This window comes from Pteropus alecto, unplaced genomic scaffold (assembly GCF_000325575.1).
Source record: "Pteropus alecto unplaced genomic scaffold, ASM32557v1 scaffold116, whole genome shotgun sequence".
Taxonomy (NCBI): domain Eukaryota; kingdom Metazoa; phylum Chordata; class Mammalia; order Chiroptera; family Pteropodidae; genus Pteropus; species Pteropus alecto.
The window spans coordinates 855,920-869,658 of record NW_006439189.1 but is presented as its reverse complement, the minus strand read 5'-3'; the positions used below and the strand labels follow the sequence as shown (position 1 = coordinate 869,658).

The window sequence follows — 13,739 nt, the reverse complement described above, 5'->3', positions numbered from 1 at the left end:
GGCCTACTTTAGTAAAGAAAATATGAATGATTTATCATAGTCTGTTATTTATAGGTTTCTAAATGCCTAAGAAGATTTTGTTTAACTCTGTCATTGGAATGATCAGCCCTTCGATTTCTTTTTCATTATTAATTTTTTTGGCAGACCCTCTATTCTATAAATGCTGAGAGGTTAAGCTACAATTCTGCCCTTGTCCAAATGAAAACTAGTTTTGAATTTGTGAAACTCAATGAAAAAAGATTTACTGTGGCAAAGATCCTACCTATCTGACAACCTATCCAAGCAAAGTTCACAAAATGAACACATTCCAGCGAACTGAATATACTACACAGAAGTTAATTGCCCTCTGGCCAGTGACAAGACAACTGAAATAGAAATGAGTCTGAACATTTCAGCTGCCTCTGTAGACCATTGACATCTACCTATAGAACACTATCCTAGACACTTTGCAGTCTGTCCAGTCTAGAATTTGGTTAGTGGCAATAGCTAACATTTATCAAGAGTGCTGGGTACATATTAAACCTTATGTTAAGTTCTTTCTGATTACTATTGTGCGATCCTTACAACAACTCTATAAAGTAGGTATTTTTATTATTCCCATCTTAGTAGATGCAGGAACTCATCTGCAAGAGAATCCAAGAGTTTAACTGATTTGTCCAGAATCCTATAGATTGTAAGTGGCACAGTCAAGATTAGATAGTAGTCTGGTTCTTTGACCATAACTACTTCATGTGTTCTAAATACCTACATTAGCCAAGGTCAGTACAAGTAATACTGCTTACATGATGATGATGAACATGTGATTTGTAGTCAGAACACTGGGTATGATATAACTCCCATATTTCTTCCAACTGTGCAACCACATTTAGTCTCCCCTTCTTTATTTGTAAAATGAAAATGAGGGTGTCTATCTAAAAGGGTTTTGGCAGGGATTAGTTGAAATAATGCATGTGAAATTACCTAGTGCCATACCTGGCAAATGTGAACTAATCTATACATGTTTCCTAATCCCTTTGGATACCTTACCTTGAACTAGCTGTCTATTTCTATCAAGGTGATAATATGGGTGCTGTTCTTGAAAGGATGTATATTTTGAAATTCATTTTAAGGATTCGGAGAATACGGATTTTCTATATGTTATCTATATTCCCTTGTCCAATCCTTCTTTCAACCAAGGGCATTATTCTAGTAGGTAAAAGTTTAATAGTGAATGATTCAATCACATACAGAAGAAACCAGTGTCTTTTGTCTTCCTCAGCCCCAATTGAGCCAGCTGGCATAGTCCCTAACTGGTTGTTGCGGCTAGAATCAATGAATGCCATGTTTAGTCCTTCGAGACAATTTAACCTCTCTCTTTTTTTGTTAGCTTTTATTTTTATTCCTTTAAAGGGAACAGGTCTTAAAAGTAAAATAAGTTAACATTCGATATGCCCCTATCTGACACCCTGAGCCTGGCTCTCAGGAGGGTGCCACAGCTTCCAATTTAGAACAATAAAAGAACCATTAATAGCCAAAGAAAAAAAAGAAACCCACACATGCAATGTGACTGTCGTTTATACTTCTTTGTAACGGTCCAGACATACTGTAATGGGGTGTTATCCAATGTGATAATTGGTAAGTAGATCTTTGCCCATGTACTGGGCTTACCTATGAATTATAATCTGAGAGTTGAGTGCCATTATTGGTCTGCTACCTGTAGCCTTTCTTCATTCAACAGAAGTCTTGCTGTTCTCTCAGAAAACAGAGGTCTTAGAGGGTCGGCTTTGTATAATAGGTAATTATTAAATATGAAACATTAGTTTGGAATTTATAACACATAACTAGGTGAGAATGTGAGTCTCGTTTTGGATTGGCTCTGTGTTTAGTTTTAGAATCCAGTTTTGAAGATCATTTGGGCATTAGTATTTATTTCAAATCTATTTCTTTTCAAAAATAAGAATTGTGTGGTTGAGAGATTGAAACCTGTGAATGCCCAATCTGATTATTACTAGTGCATTTGTTACCAATTCAAAGATAAAGGTGACTGCCCATTTGAAAAGTAGTTTTCCGTTGTTTAGTATATTGTGCACCAATTACAAACATCAGAGAACTCTTAATCATCCTGATATTTTTGCCAGCTTTTCAAGTGTATCCAGATGTTTAATTAGCAGAGTTAATGGGTAATGTGCTAATAGGAAGCTGAGAACAACTGGTTAGTGAGAGAGGTGGTAGTGGCATATAAAATCTATAGGAAATCTGTTAATATAATCTGCTGAATGAGGGGAGAGAAAGGAGCAGAAGGGTACTTCTTATTGAAACAAATCCATGGTAGTCATCAGTGAAAAAGAAATATGTATGCAGAGAAGTAGAAATTGGGGCAGAAATACACTGAACAAACAGGCAAGGCCAGAAAGAAGCAAACTGCATTTTAAATCAAAGTAATGTCTATGGTGCAGAGAATTTGAAAGGTCTACAGGTGGGGAAAATATTTCCTGGGTGCTCTAGGCTACTGTTCCAAATGCCTGCTCTCTTGGTGTTTCTGGCTTTCATTGCTGCCTGCTGTGGTACGTTCCCCTCCAGCTCCTCAGGAGCAGCCATGTAAGGGAGAGAGAACTAGCACAAGAGCTGCACAAAACCAGTGCCAGTAACTTTCATCCTCAGCCTTAAGGAGCCGGTGCTATGTCTGAACCTCTCTATTCCCCTGCAAGTTAAGATTAGTGTCTTTATATTTACCCTTGTTAAACATCTAAATTAGAGCCACTTGTCTGCTTTAAGGACCTTAGAAAGATGTTAATCGTTTTGCTTATTGGGTGTGAAATGAAGTGTTCATAATGCTCAGTTAATCACTCTAACCCTTTCTCTTTGTATGTAACTCATAACTCTTCCTTCATTTTTAACTAGTGTAAGAGTCAGCTTTTTTAGACACCTATTTCCCCTATTAAGCTCTGAGGCCCCTGAAAACAGGAAAAGAGTCTTTTTTAAATAAAACTCTACTTCCCCAAGCACCTAATACAGTGTTTTGCACCTATTAACATTCTTAATGGTCTCCCCTCCTCCCATAACCCCTGTGTCCAACATCATTCCTCTACCAAAGAATGAAGGCTTTATGTGATTTTTTTTCTTGGTATTACTGTGGATTTAGGAATCTAGAGTGAATTGTGAAGGCCTAAGAAATGAAAGAGCGTGACTCATCATATTCATATACCTGAGGTTTATTAGTATTTGCATCAAATACATAACTGCTGTTAGAAACAAGCTCTAGTTGCTACTACAAATTGCTTTAAAAAATGGTTCTGAAACTTTAGAGTGCTTCAGAATCACCCAGATTAAGTATGCATAATCCTGAGCTCTGAAGAAATTCCAATTCAATAGGTGAAGCTCAAGAATAAACATCTTTAATAAGTTCCCCAGGTAATTGACTACACATTTGCCCTGCTCTAGACACTGTCACCATGACAATACCAATTTCTATTTTAATAGTTACCAGTAGACAAGAATATTGGGAAAATTGTTTTAAAATAAAAATTCAGGTTGCCAAGCATTTGTTAATCATGTGCTCATACATGGTGTGAGAAATTCAAAATAATTTATAGAAAGAGTTGCTATCCTGAAAGATGATCTTGCAAGGAAAAAGGAAACTTCTAAAGAGTGATATATAACAGAATACTCTATTCAAATGTTAAATAATGTAATATAGCCCATTAATGCTAGAGAATTCAGGAAAGAAAGATTAATGAACAAAACAGTTTGAATTTTACCGATGTGCCATATAAACTTAGAGTGAGTGATAATTCATGAGAAATAAGACTTCAACAGATTCTAAACTCAAAAATGGACAGTTATCTTTGGCTATATTTTAAATTTTTCTCCATTTATGCCTATTATAAACTGTGCTGCTCCTTTTGAAACTAAATTTCAACCTTTTTTTTTCAGATGGTTTGACTGACTGTGTGGACCCTGATTGTTGTCAACAAAGTATCTGCTATGTAAGTCCGCTCTGTCAGGGATCACCAGATCCTCTTGACCTCATTCAGCAAAGCCAACCCATATTCTCTCAGCATACTTCAAGACTCTTCTATGATCGAATCAAATTCCTCATTGGCAAGGACAGTACTCATGTCATTCCTCCAGAGATCTCATTTGACAGCAGGTATATATATATTTATTTTATTCTTTAATGGACTATTACTCATGTTTTTCCTTAACTGTGAAAGGAAGATCTCTACTAAAGATGAGGTTACTTCCCATTCCACACAGTCTATATTGATTTCTTTTTTAGGCTTATCTGGAATGCCCAATCCTTTACTGATTAGTTAAGGGAGAGAACTCATTTCTAGAACTTCTGTATCATAGAAGATGCATACACACATATACATGCACATATATATGATGTGTATTATTTGTAGTAAAGTATAGATAGGTCTTTTACTGACAAAAAAAGGATGGAAGTATAATTTGCAAATTTATTGTTTAGCTTCTGGATTGATCCTTTGAAAACTTCTTGAATTTCAAAAGCTAAATTTTCAGTGTTAGTCCATGATGTAACTTATTTCTATATGAAAGAGTTGGGTGAATTTGATTTTCTAATGTGAAATGCAAGACTTGTGAAAATCTGTCTTCTAGGAAAGTGCAAATGCATGAATTGTCATGAAAGACCTAAGACCAAAGTCTAATCCATTAGATGAATAAATTTTTAAAAATTGCTTACTTATTTAAAGAATAATAACATGAATTTGCTCATTTTTATTCTCTGCTTCATCTTCAACAATGACATCTTTTACTAATCGCCACTAGATATAAGTAAGTCACTGAATGTCAACATTCTTGGTCTCCTAAATATGTCCTCCTTTGTTCAGCCCACAAGCTGTTATTTCACTAGCTTCTAGACTATTACAAACAGGAATTTAAAAAATAAGCATGGAAACTACTTGTCCACGGGCTTCTGTCTACATCCCATCCATTCAGTTATATCCTAGTGGGTGTCATCAGTCCCCAAGAAAAACTCAGTCAGAAGCTTATATTGATATCAGTGACAATATAAGAAAATTGCATCTCAATCTTGACCTACACAAAGAAGAAAAGGGAAAATAAGGGTGTGCGTAGAAATTTAAAACATTACCTTTCCCACAGATTATATACTAGACCTGTTACTGAAACTTAAAACTTTCCCACTATTTTTATCTTTGTACAGTTCTGACATTTTAGGTCTTTGACAGAACCCAAAACCCAGTGCATCATAATAAAGGCCTTTTCTGCCAGGGGATTTAGTCAAAGCTTGCCTTCTTCCAAGAGACTCGGTCATTCCCATGTTGAAGCATTTCTCCCAGCTCAATAACAACTCTGGAGTATCTTTCATATGGGCTATAGTCAAATTAATAATTTAGAGGGTGTAAATTTATGTATTGTACACAGAGGAATGAAAGGAACAGAAATAGCCATTATTCCCATTTTCCTATTTAAGGTAATAATAAGTCATTAACTCTGTAGCTTTCTCTATGCTTAGGGAGAAGTCAGTCCAAAAAGGGGAAAAAAAAGTGAAAGAAATAACAATCTCCATGACATGGAGCTGCATTAAAAGACTCACTGAACTCAAGTAAAGGGAGAAAGTCAGTACCTGAGAGAGAGAGGAAACAAGTCATTGTGTTCCAGAGCAGAGTGTTTGAGCAATAAACCTAGAAAAGTGAGACGAAACTTCAACCCCTACAGTTCAGCTTCATGATTCAGCAGCACTTGCCAGCCACTCACAGAGTGAACAAACCTATTACTTGTGGTGATTAACGCCCTTCTCCTACTCCTGGTTTAATTGAGTTTTCCTCATTTTTCTGTAAAATTTTCCAAGTTATCATTTGGCTCTGCAAGTCATATTTGAATTCAAAATGACAGGTCTCCTCCATCCAGTGACCTTAGTTATTACAGACATATCCAATTTGCCAGAAAAAGTACAGGTCTTTTCTAAGGGACATGGTTGAAGATAAGCAATCTAACTATATTTCCTCTAAAATTCAACACATGCAGTGTTACTCTGGGTATCTATGATTATACATATAAGTGATAATAGTCACAGCTCTTACATCAACATGGTGCTTTTTAGATTGCAAAGCACTCAACATACATTATTTTATTTAAACCTCACAATTTTTCTGAGAAGTAGGTATTTTTATTGGTATATTTTATATATGAGGAAACTGAGGTTCAGAAAAATTAAATAACTTGCCCAATGCCATGCAACCAGGAAGTATGGATTGCAGCAACTCTTATAACCTTTCTGTTACACCACAGTTGCCCCATTTCAACTTGTCCTTAAATAAGCCTCGTGACTTGGGTCTAATTTATACTAGATAAATGGTATCTGAGTCAACATAAGAAACTTAGAAACCAAATGATGTTTAAAAATCCAGTTCAATTTAATACATTTTAATGATATTATTTACAAACTTCAAACCTGTGCTAATGGAATTTCTCTTCTTAGAAGAAACAATTGAATGATTGGTAAAGTGGGCCTTTTGCTACATATAAATTGTTATTGAGCACTTAGTATGTGTCAGGTCTCGTATTAAGTTTTTACATGTGTTATCTCATTTAATCCTCACAAAAACTTTATATAGTAGATAATATTATTACTCCCACATTTCAGGTGAGAAAACAAGAACTGACATGTCAATAAGTCTTTTGCCCAAGGTTACAACCAATGGGTGTCATAGTCAGGATTTGAACCCAACAGACTGATACTGAGAGCTGACTCTAAACCATTATGCTGAGACACTTTGGCTACTTAGAAAGCTGGGCTAGCTGACCTTGGAAAGACTTGTGGGCCTTATGCATTCCTGACTGTGGGGTGGCTCTCTTCAAACAGATCTAGAACACTTATGTGCCATAGCAAGTGAACCAGACCATATTTTTGCTTTTGCCACATAATTGAGAGATAGCTGAATAGGCAGATGCAGGAAGCATTGCCAACAGGCTCATTTGCCTACTGGTAAAACATGACTCACACAGATGACTTGCTGCTGAGTGTTACCACCATCAGAAGGCTTTAGAGATAAAGACAGTGGTATACAGGTAACTAACTGTTACAAGGACACATACAAGTTAAATAACTGTTCATCTGTGTGCATCCAAATGAGACTAGCCTTTCTTATTCTGAGTTTGCTGCACCGGCATGAGAAGCACATGGAATGTGTACCTCCTGTGCCCCATAATGGTGCAATATCACTGTGAACATGCAACTGGCCCATAGTGGAGTCTCTAATTAATCCAATTCAATTACTATTTTTCCTAAATACATTTTACCCTGTAGCCTGAGTTTCTTTCTTTTTTTCAATCTGCTCCAAACCTGACTACAAAGTAAACCACATATTTTACATGTTCTGTATGATATATTACTTTTTAATAATGTAAATAGGTGAACAGAAGCATTATTGATCTTAAATGTCTAAGCATTTAGTCACTATTAATAATATAAAAAAGTTTTTATAAATATGTAAAAACAAGAGTACATTAAACTAAATGACAACAGTAATTTACAAAGCCACAAATTTTACTCTCCATCACTAATGGAGAATTGTATTTAAAAAACAAAATTCTACCAGGGTTAAGTGATACCACTGACAGCATGGTCTGGCCAAACTCATTTGTCTGTTTTATAGCCATGAGAGGTTGATCTCCACATCAGTCTACGTCAAGTGTCTATATCAGAGATTGCTCAATATCAGCCCATACATGTTTTTTTTGTTTAGCCCATCATTTAGAAATTAGGAGATTAATAGAAAACCTGGAATGTCTCCTTTTTTAGAAAATTTACAAAGTTTGACATCTCTGAGCCCATGGGCATGGCATAGGTTCTCTGGAGCTGTGGGACAGTTGCCTCTCTGGATGAGATGTGACATTCCTCTCTAGCTCGTCATTCACTGTTTCTCTCATACCTGGCACATTTCCTTCACTTTTAGTGTCATGATGACATTTGAATTTGTAACCTCTGGATTGCACAGCTTCTACAGCATTCCTTTGAAAGACCTCAAGTGTTTGTTTGTTTGTTTGTGTTCCCTTTCTGCTCTATTTTCCTGAGAGTCTTTAAAATCCAGTCTTATCTTTTTACTGATCCTTTACTGTGTTGGTTTAAAAAGAGAGAGAAAAAAAGGTGACTGAACATGAACCAGAAATCATATTAATGGAATGATACTTCCACCCTTAGTTTGCTAGGATACCTATGTACTCCTTGTGAATAAGTTGATGTATATTCTGCCTCATACCTTAGACTAATAAATTCCACCATGGCATTTTAACTTATAGTATCTTATATCCCACCAATCATGACATCAGATAACCCAGGTCCCACCATAGTAGAAGCAAAATGTTGACTTTCTATGAGAAGGATATGTATGTTGAAAGGTATTTGACTATTATATTTATCACTTAGAATAAATTTGAAGAACAATTTAAAGATCTAAAAATTTGCAGCAATGCTGCTGAGTGCAATTGTGGCAGCTCTTGTGCCCACTCATGGTAGAATGCCTACCCCTAGTTGAAAAGTTCTAGAGTTAGGATCAAACTTAGTACAGCAGTAAGCACATAATAGCACTGTTAAAAGGCTACAAAATGATAGGTAGGTTTCTTCTACATAGTTTCTATTAAGCTGCTATATATTTCAATTTCTTGCTCCACATTGGGATGTACAGAATTAGCTCTGAATTGTCCTAATTGTTAAATCTTAAAAGTTCCACAAGGGCAAGGACCAAGTCTGATTTGTTTTCCCTTGTTTTGATAATCACTGTGTAGCAAACTACTCTAAAACATAATGGATTAAAATAAATTTTATTATTATATTTTATGATTCTGCAGGTAAGAGATTCAGATAGGGTATGGCCAGGATGGCTTGTCTTTTCTCCATGATGTTTGGGCTCTCAGCTTGGTTAACTCTTATAGCCAGTGGCTGGAACAGCTGGGCAGCAGTCAGGCTGTATGTAGAACTCTCTTTCTACACAGCCTCTCTATTTGGGCTTCACTTTGGCATGACAGCCAGACTGGGGATCGTCAGAGCTTTTATATGGTGGTTCAGAGCTCCAAGAGGGAGTGTTCCAAGAGACAGAAAATGGAAGATGCAAGTCTCTTAAGGCCTGGGTCCAGAAGTTTTAACAGTGGTACTTGTGCTACATATTTTCAGTCAAAGCAGTCACAGAGCTTGCCCAGATTAAAAGGAAGGTACATAAATCCCACCTCTTGATGAGAGAAATATCAAAGTATGTGTGGCCATCTTTAATCTACCATGCTACTGTGCCCCCAGATCCCAACACAGTACCTGGCAGAAAGTAGTTTAAAAATGAATGAATGAATGAGTGACTTAGTTGTAGTGATATCGAAGTGCTCTTCTCATATTTGGTAATGAAAGAATCATTTTGGTTGCCTGGAATACACAGATGATATTAGAGATTCAAATAAGTCAATTCCCAAATGCAAAACCAGCATAAAGTTAGGATTACTGTTCTCCAAATATCACAGGAACAAATTCATGAAAGATGAAGTGATTATATAATGGTAGCAAAGAACTCTTTTTTAACTTATGAGACATTTCACCACTGTCAGAGCCTACCCATAATTGATATCATTTATAATTTTCTATAAGCATCAATAATCCTGCCTTCAGTGGGCTTGTAATCAAAATTTAGAACCAAGAAAATATTAGAAAATAAAGAGCAATATCAGGAAGTCAGTGGGAAGACTGCTGTTAACTGGCTCACTTTGGTATGTGTCATTATTCCATCTCATGAAAAAAAAAAAACAAAAAAAAACAAAGACAATACCCCAAAACAAATTGAGGTGCTATAAATGCCTTGAGAATAGAATTCTTGGCAAACTCTTTACTACTCAAGCCCTCCCCCTCATTTATTATACCCCAATCAATAGTAAAATTTTGATTCATGCTCCTGATTATTCATGATACCTGGCAATAGCCATAATTATTTATCATAACTTGTTTAATAAAATATGCTTTTCTACACTTAGTTGAGCTGAGAATTTATACCATTAAATTTTGTGAATGACAAAATGAGTTATTCAAGACTGAGGTTAAGGGGAACCTTGCGATAAGATGGTCATTGATGCAGAACCTGTTAATCTTGAATATAAACTAGGACGTAAGAATAACTATAGTAGACAGATTCTAATTACTGTTTTTCCAAATATGTATTTTATTGAAATGTTAGTATTTCCAGAGTAACTGAGGAATTTAACTTCCTCTATAAAAGATGTCAAGTTCATGTCTATCCTTAATGTAATATAATATACAGATATCAACTCATTTTTAAAGTGATAAAAATAAATTTTCACTCATTTATTCAACAAATATTTATTGAGTACCTACTCTTTACCAAGACCTATATGGATGAAGGTAAGCAAAACAAAGAGTCCCCATAATCACAGAACTCTCCTTACATTTAATGATAGAGACAGTCAGAACATCAAGTAAATACATAAAAAACTTAATTACAAATTACAATAAATTCTGTGGATTATTTTCTAAGGGAGCTCGGAGCTTACCAACAAAGGGGTCTTAAACTCAACTGCTCTGATACAGATAGGTAACCTAAATGGATGTAAGACAGGAGGTATTCTAGCAAATGAGATAGTCTTTAACAATTATAGAAGTGAGACTGACCTAAAAGTTTTCAGCAATAACTTAGAGATGGAACTAATTGACTCAGGTGAGCATGAAAGGGTGCAAAAATTGACATACAGGAGGCTATTGATGACGTGTGAGAAAAATACAAAGCATATTTGAACAATGAGCAGCTTAACTGTTTACAAGAAGTTTCATCCTTTGATATATGGGGCTATAAATATTTTTTCTACAATTTAAAATGTTCTGATTCTGGGAAACATGTAGAATGAGAGATGCCCTCAGTTATCTCCCCTTGAAACAATAAGCTGAACATCTAAAACTCAACAAAAAAACACCCAAACTGCACACCAGCACGTCTGAGCATGAAATCTGCGCATAAGAGCTACCACAGGTCAGAACCCTGGATGTCCAGTAGTGGACTCAGAGAAATAAAGAAGCTGCTGCTTGCAGCTGCCGGAGCTCCTTGCAGGAGGAGGGAGAGGGGTGAAGGTGCAGTGACTTCCCTGATCAGTCTGCCTGGAAGTGCCGGAACTTCTAGGAGCAGGCAGATGGGCCCAGTCATCAGAGCAGAAAGCAGAGAATTGGGACGGGACAGCAGAGAAACAACAATTGATTTTGACTGGCCCTGGTTCCAAAACCGAGGCTGAGCTGCAGCCTCCAACCCCCAACACAGAGGGTCCCTCCACCTATACCCTCTGAGACCAAACAAACTGGAGCCCCAGGGAGATCTCAGCAAAAGCTGCCAAGAATGAAGCTACCTCTCTCAGCCTCTGGAGCTCCCTGCAGAGGGAGGAGGAGGGGAGAAGGTGTGATGACTTCCCTGATCAGCCTGCCTGGAAGTGTCAGAACTTCTAGCAGCCAGTAGCAGGACCGAATCATCAGGGCAGAAAGCAGAGAAGCAGAACGGGGCTGCAGAGAACAACAGTTGACTTTTACAGGCCCCAGTTACAAAATCAAGGCTGAGCGGCATCCCCCGACTCCCAATCCAGAGAGTGCCTCCCCTCATAACCCCCGAGACCAATCACTGCAGACCCCAGGGGAATCTGAGCAAACACTACTGAAACTGTTGCTAACACTGACAGGGACTGAAACTCAGAACAGCAAGTGTCATTAAATATCTACAAGAAAATAAATAAGACACTTAAGCATTATATAATGCAGGGGCCCAAGAGGCTTAGCCGCCACTACTGCAAAGAAAAAGATAAGTGCCTTCTTTGCAGCAGGCTAAACAGAGACCTTTATATAATAAATCTTCCTGGAAAAACAGTGGAATACACGTCCATTAATGCCCAGGCGGAGAAATAGTCCATTAAACACCACGAACAACCAAAGCGACAAGGCAGCTCAGAAAGAAAGAAAAAATCTCCAGAAAATAAGCTTACAGACATAGAAATACGTGGCTTAAATGACAGAGAATTCAAGATGGTACTTCTGAAAAAAACTCAGTGAGATCCAAAATGAATCACATCAACAATTTCAGGAATTGAAAAAACAACTAAATGAGTAGAATGAGTTCTTTAGCAAGGAGATCGAAATCCTCAAAAAGAACCAAATAGAACTTCTGGAGATAAAGAGCACACTGCAAGAGTTGAAAAATGAAATAACAAGCTTGGGAAATAGAGGAAACCAAATAGAGGAAAGGATCAGTGATATCGAAGACACAAATCTAGAAATAAATCAGAAAGAAGAACAGAAACTGAAGAATGAAAAATAATGAAAGAGAAATACAAGAACTATCTGATACCATCAGGAGAGGAAACATAAGAATAACGAGAATTCTTGAAGAGGAGGAAAAGGAGCAGGAATTAGAAAGCATTTTCAGACAAATAGTTGACAAGAATTTCCCAAATCTAAGGAGTGAACTGGAGCTTGGAATTCAAGAGGTCAACAGAACACCTAATTATCTGAACCTAAAAAGGCTTTCATCAAGACACATTGTATTAAAATTATCAAAAATCAAACACAAAGAATTCTCAGGGAAGCCAAAGAAAAGAAGACAGTAACCCATAAAGGAAAACCCATTTAATTATCATATTAAAATTATCAAAAATCAATAACAAAGACAGAATTCTCAAGGCAGCCAGGGAAAAGAACAGTAACCTGTACAGGAAAACCCAGTAGATTATCGTCGCACTTCTCAGCACAAACCTTACAAACCAGAAAGGAGTGGAATCAAATATTCAAACTATTAAATGAAAGGAACTACGGGCCAAGAATACTGTATCCAGATAAGCTCTCCTTTAGATATGAAGGTGAAATTAAGACCTTTCCAGACATACAAAAATTGAGGGAATTCTCCACTACAACATGAAAATTCTGAAAGAGGTCAGTTCACGTAAAACAAAATGACAAAAAAAAAAAAAAATGCATGATTAGGAGTAAGGTGACTAGTAGGCTGATAAAAGCAGAGGAGTGCAACCCTTACTAGGAATAGGGCCTTATAGGCTTACATTATAAAAGAATTGTTATAGCAAGATAGTAATGAATGTGCAGCATACATAGAGACAAATTGAGACAACAATGACTGAAAAGGGAGGATTCAAAGATCCAAATTTGCAAAGAGGAATGGAGATAAGGCACACGCAGAAGAAAAGGGACGACTGTGTATATACAACTATCCTTTTCATATTCGTAATGGTAACCACAGGCCAAAGATTTAGAACTGAAGTATACAACATAAAACAAGAAGGACCAGAGAGAAAACCCACAAAACCCAACCAAATTAAAATGACAGAAATACAAGAACAAGGAAACAATGGAAACACTGAACTACCAGAAAACAAAAGATAGAATGCCTATAAGAAAATCTCACATTTCAATAATCACCCTAAACGTAAATGGATTGAACTCACCAATAAAAAGGCACAGAGTTGCAGACTGGATCAAAAAACAAAACCCAAACATATGTTGCCTTCAAGAGACACATCTCTGCTCCAAAGACAAATATAGACTCAAAGTGAAAGAGTGAAAAATTGTATTTCAAGCAAATGGCACTCAGAGAAAAGCAGGAGTAGCAGTACTAATATCAGACGAAATAGACTTCAAAATAAAAAAGGTAAAGAAATACACTGAGAGACACTTCATAATGATAAAGGGAATCATGCACCAAGAAGACATAAACCTTATTAATATCTATGCTCCCAAT

At 36.6% G+C, this 13,739-nt stretch overlaps 1 protein-coding gene across 3 annotated transcripts in view; it reads left to right on the top strand.

Annotated features, from left to right (window-relative positions):
- The window catches only part of TENM1 (teneurin transmembrane protein 1), a 756,077-nt gene that overhangs the window by 508,017 nt on the left and 234,321 nt on the right, over window positions 1-13,739 (top strand). For all 3 annotated transcript variants that reach the window (XM_006916168.3, XM_006916167.3, XM_006916166.3), the window contains exon 15: window positions 3,913-4,129. In XM_006916168.3, coding sequence (XP_006916230.1) covers window positions 3,913-4,129 — 217 coding nt within the window. The remainder of the gene's footprint in view (window positions 1-3,912; window positions 4,130-13,739) is intronic.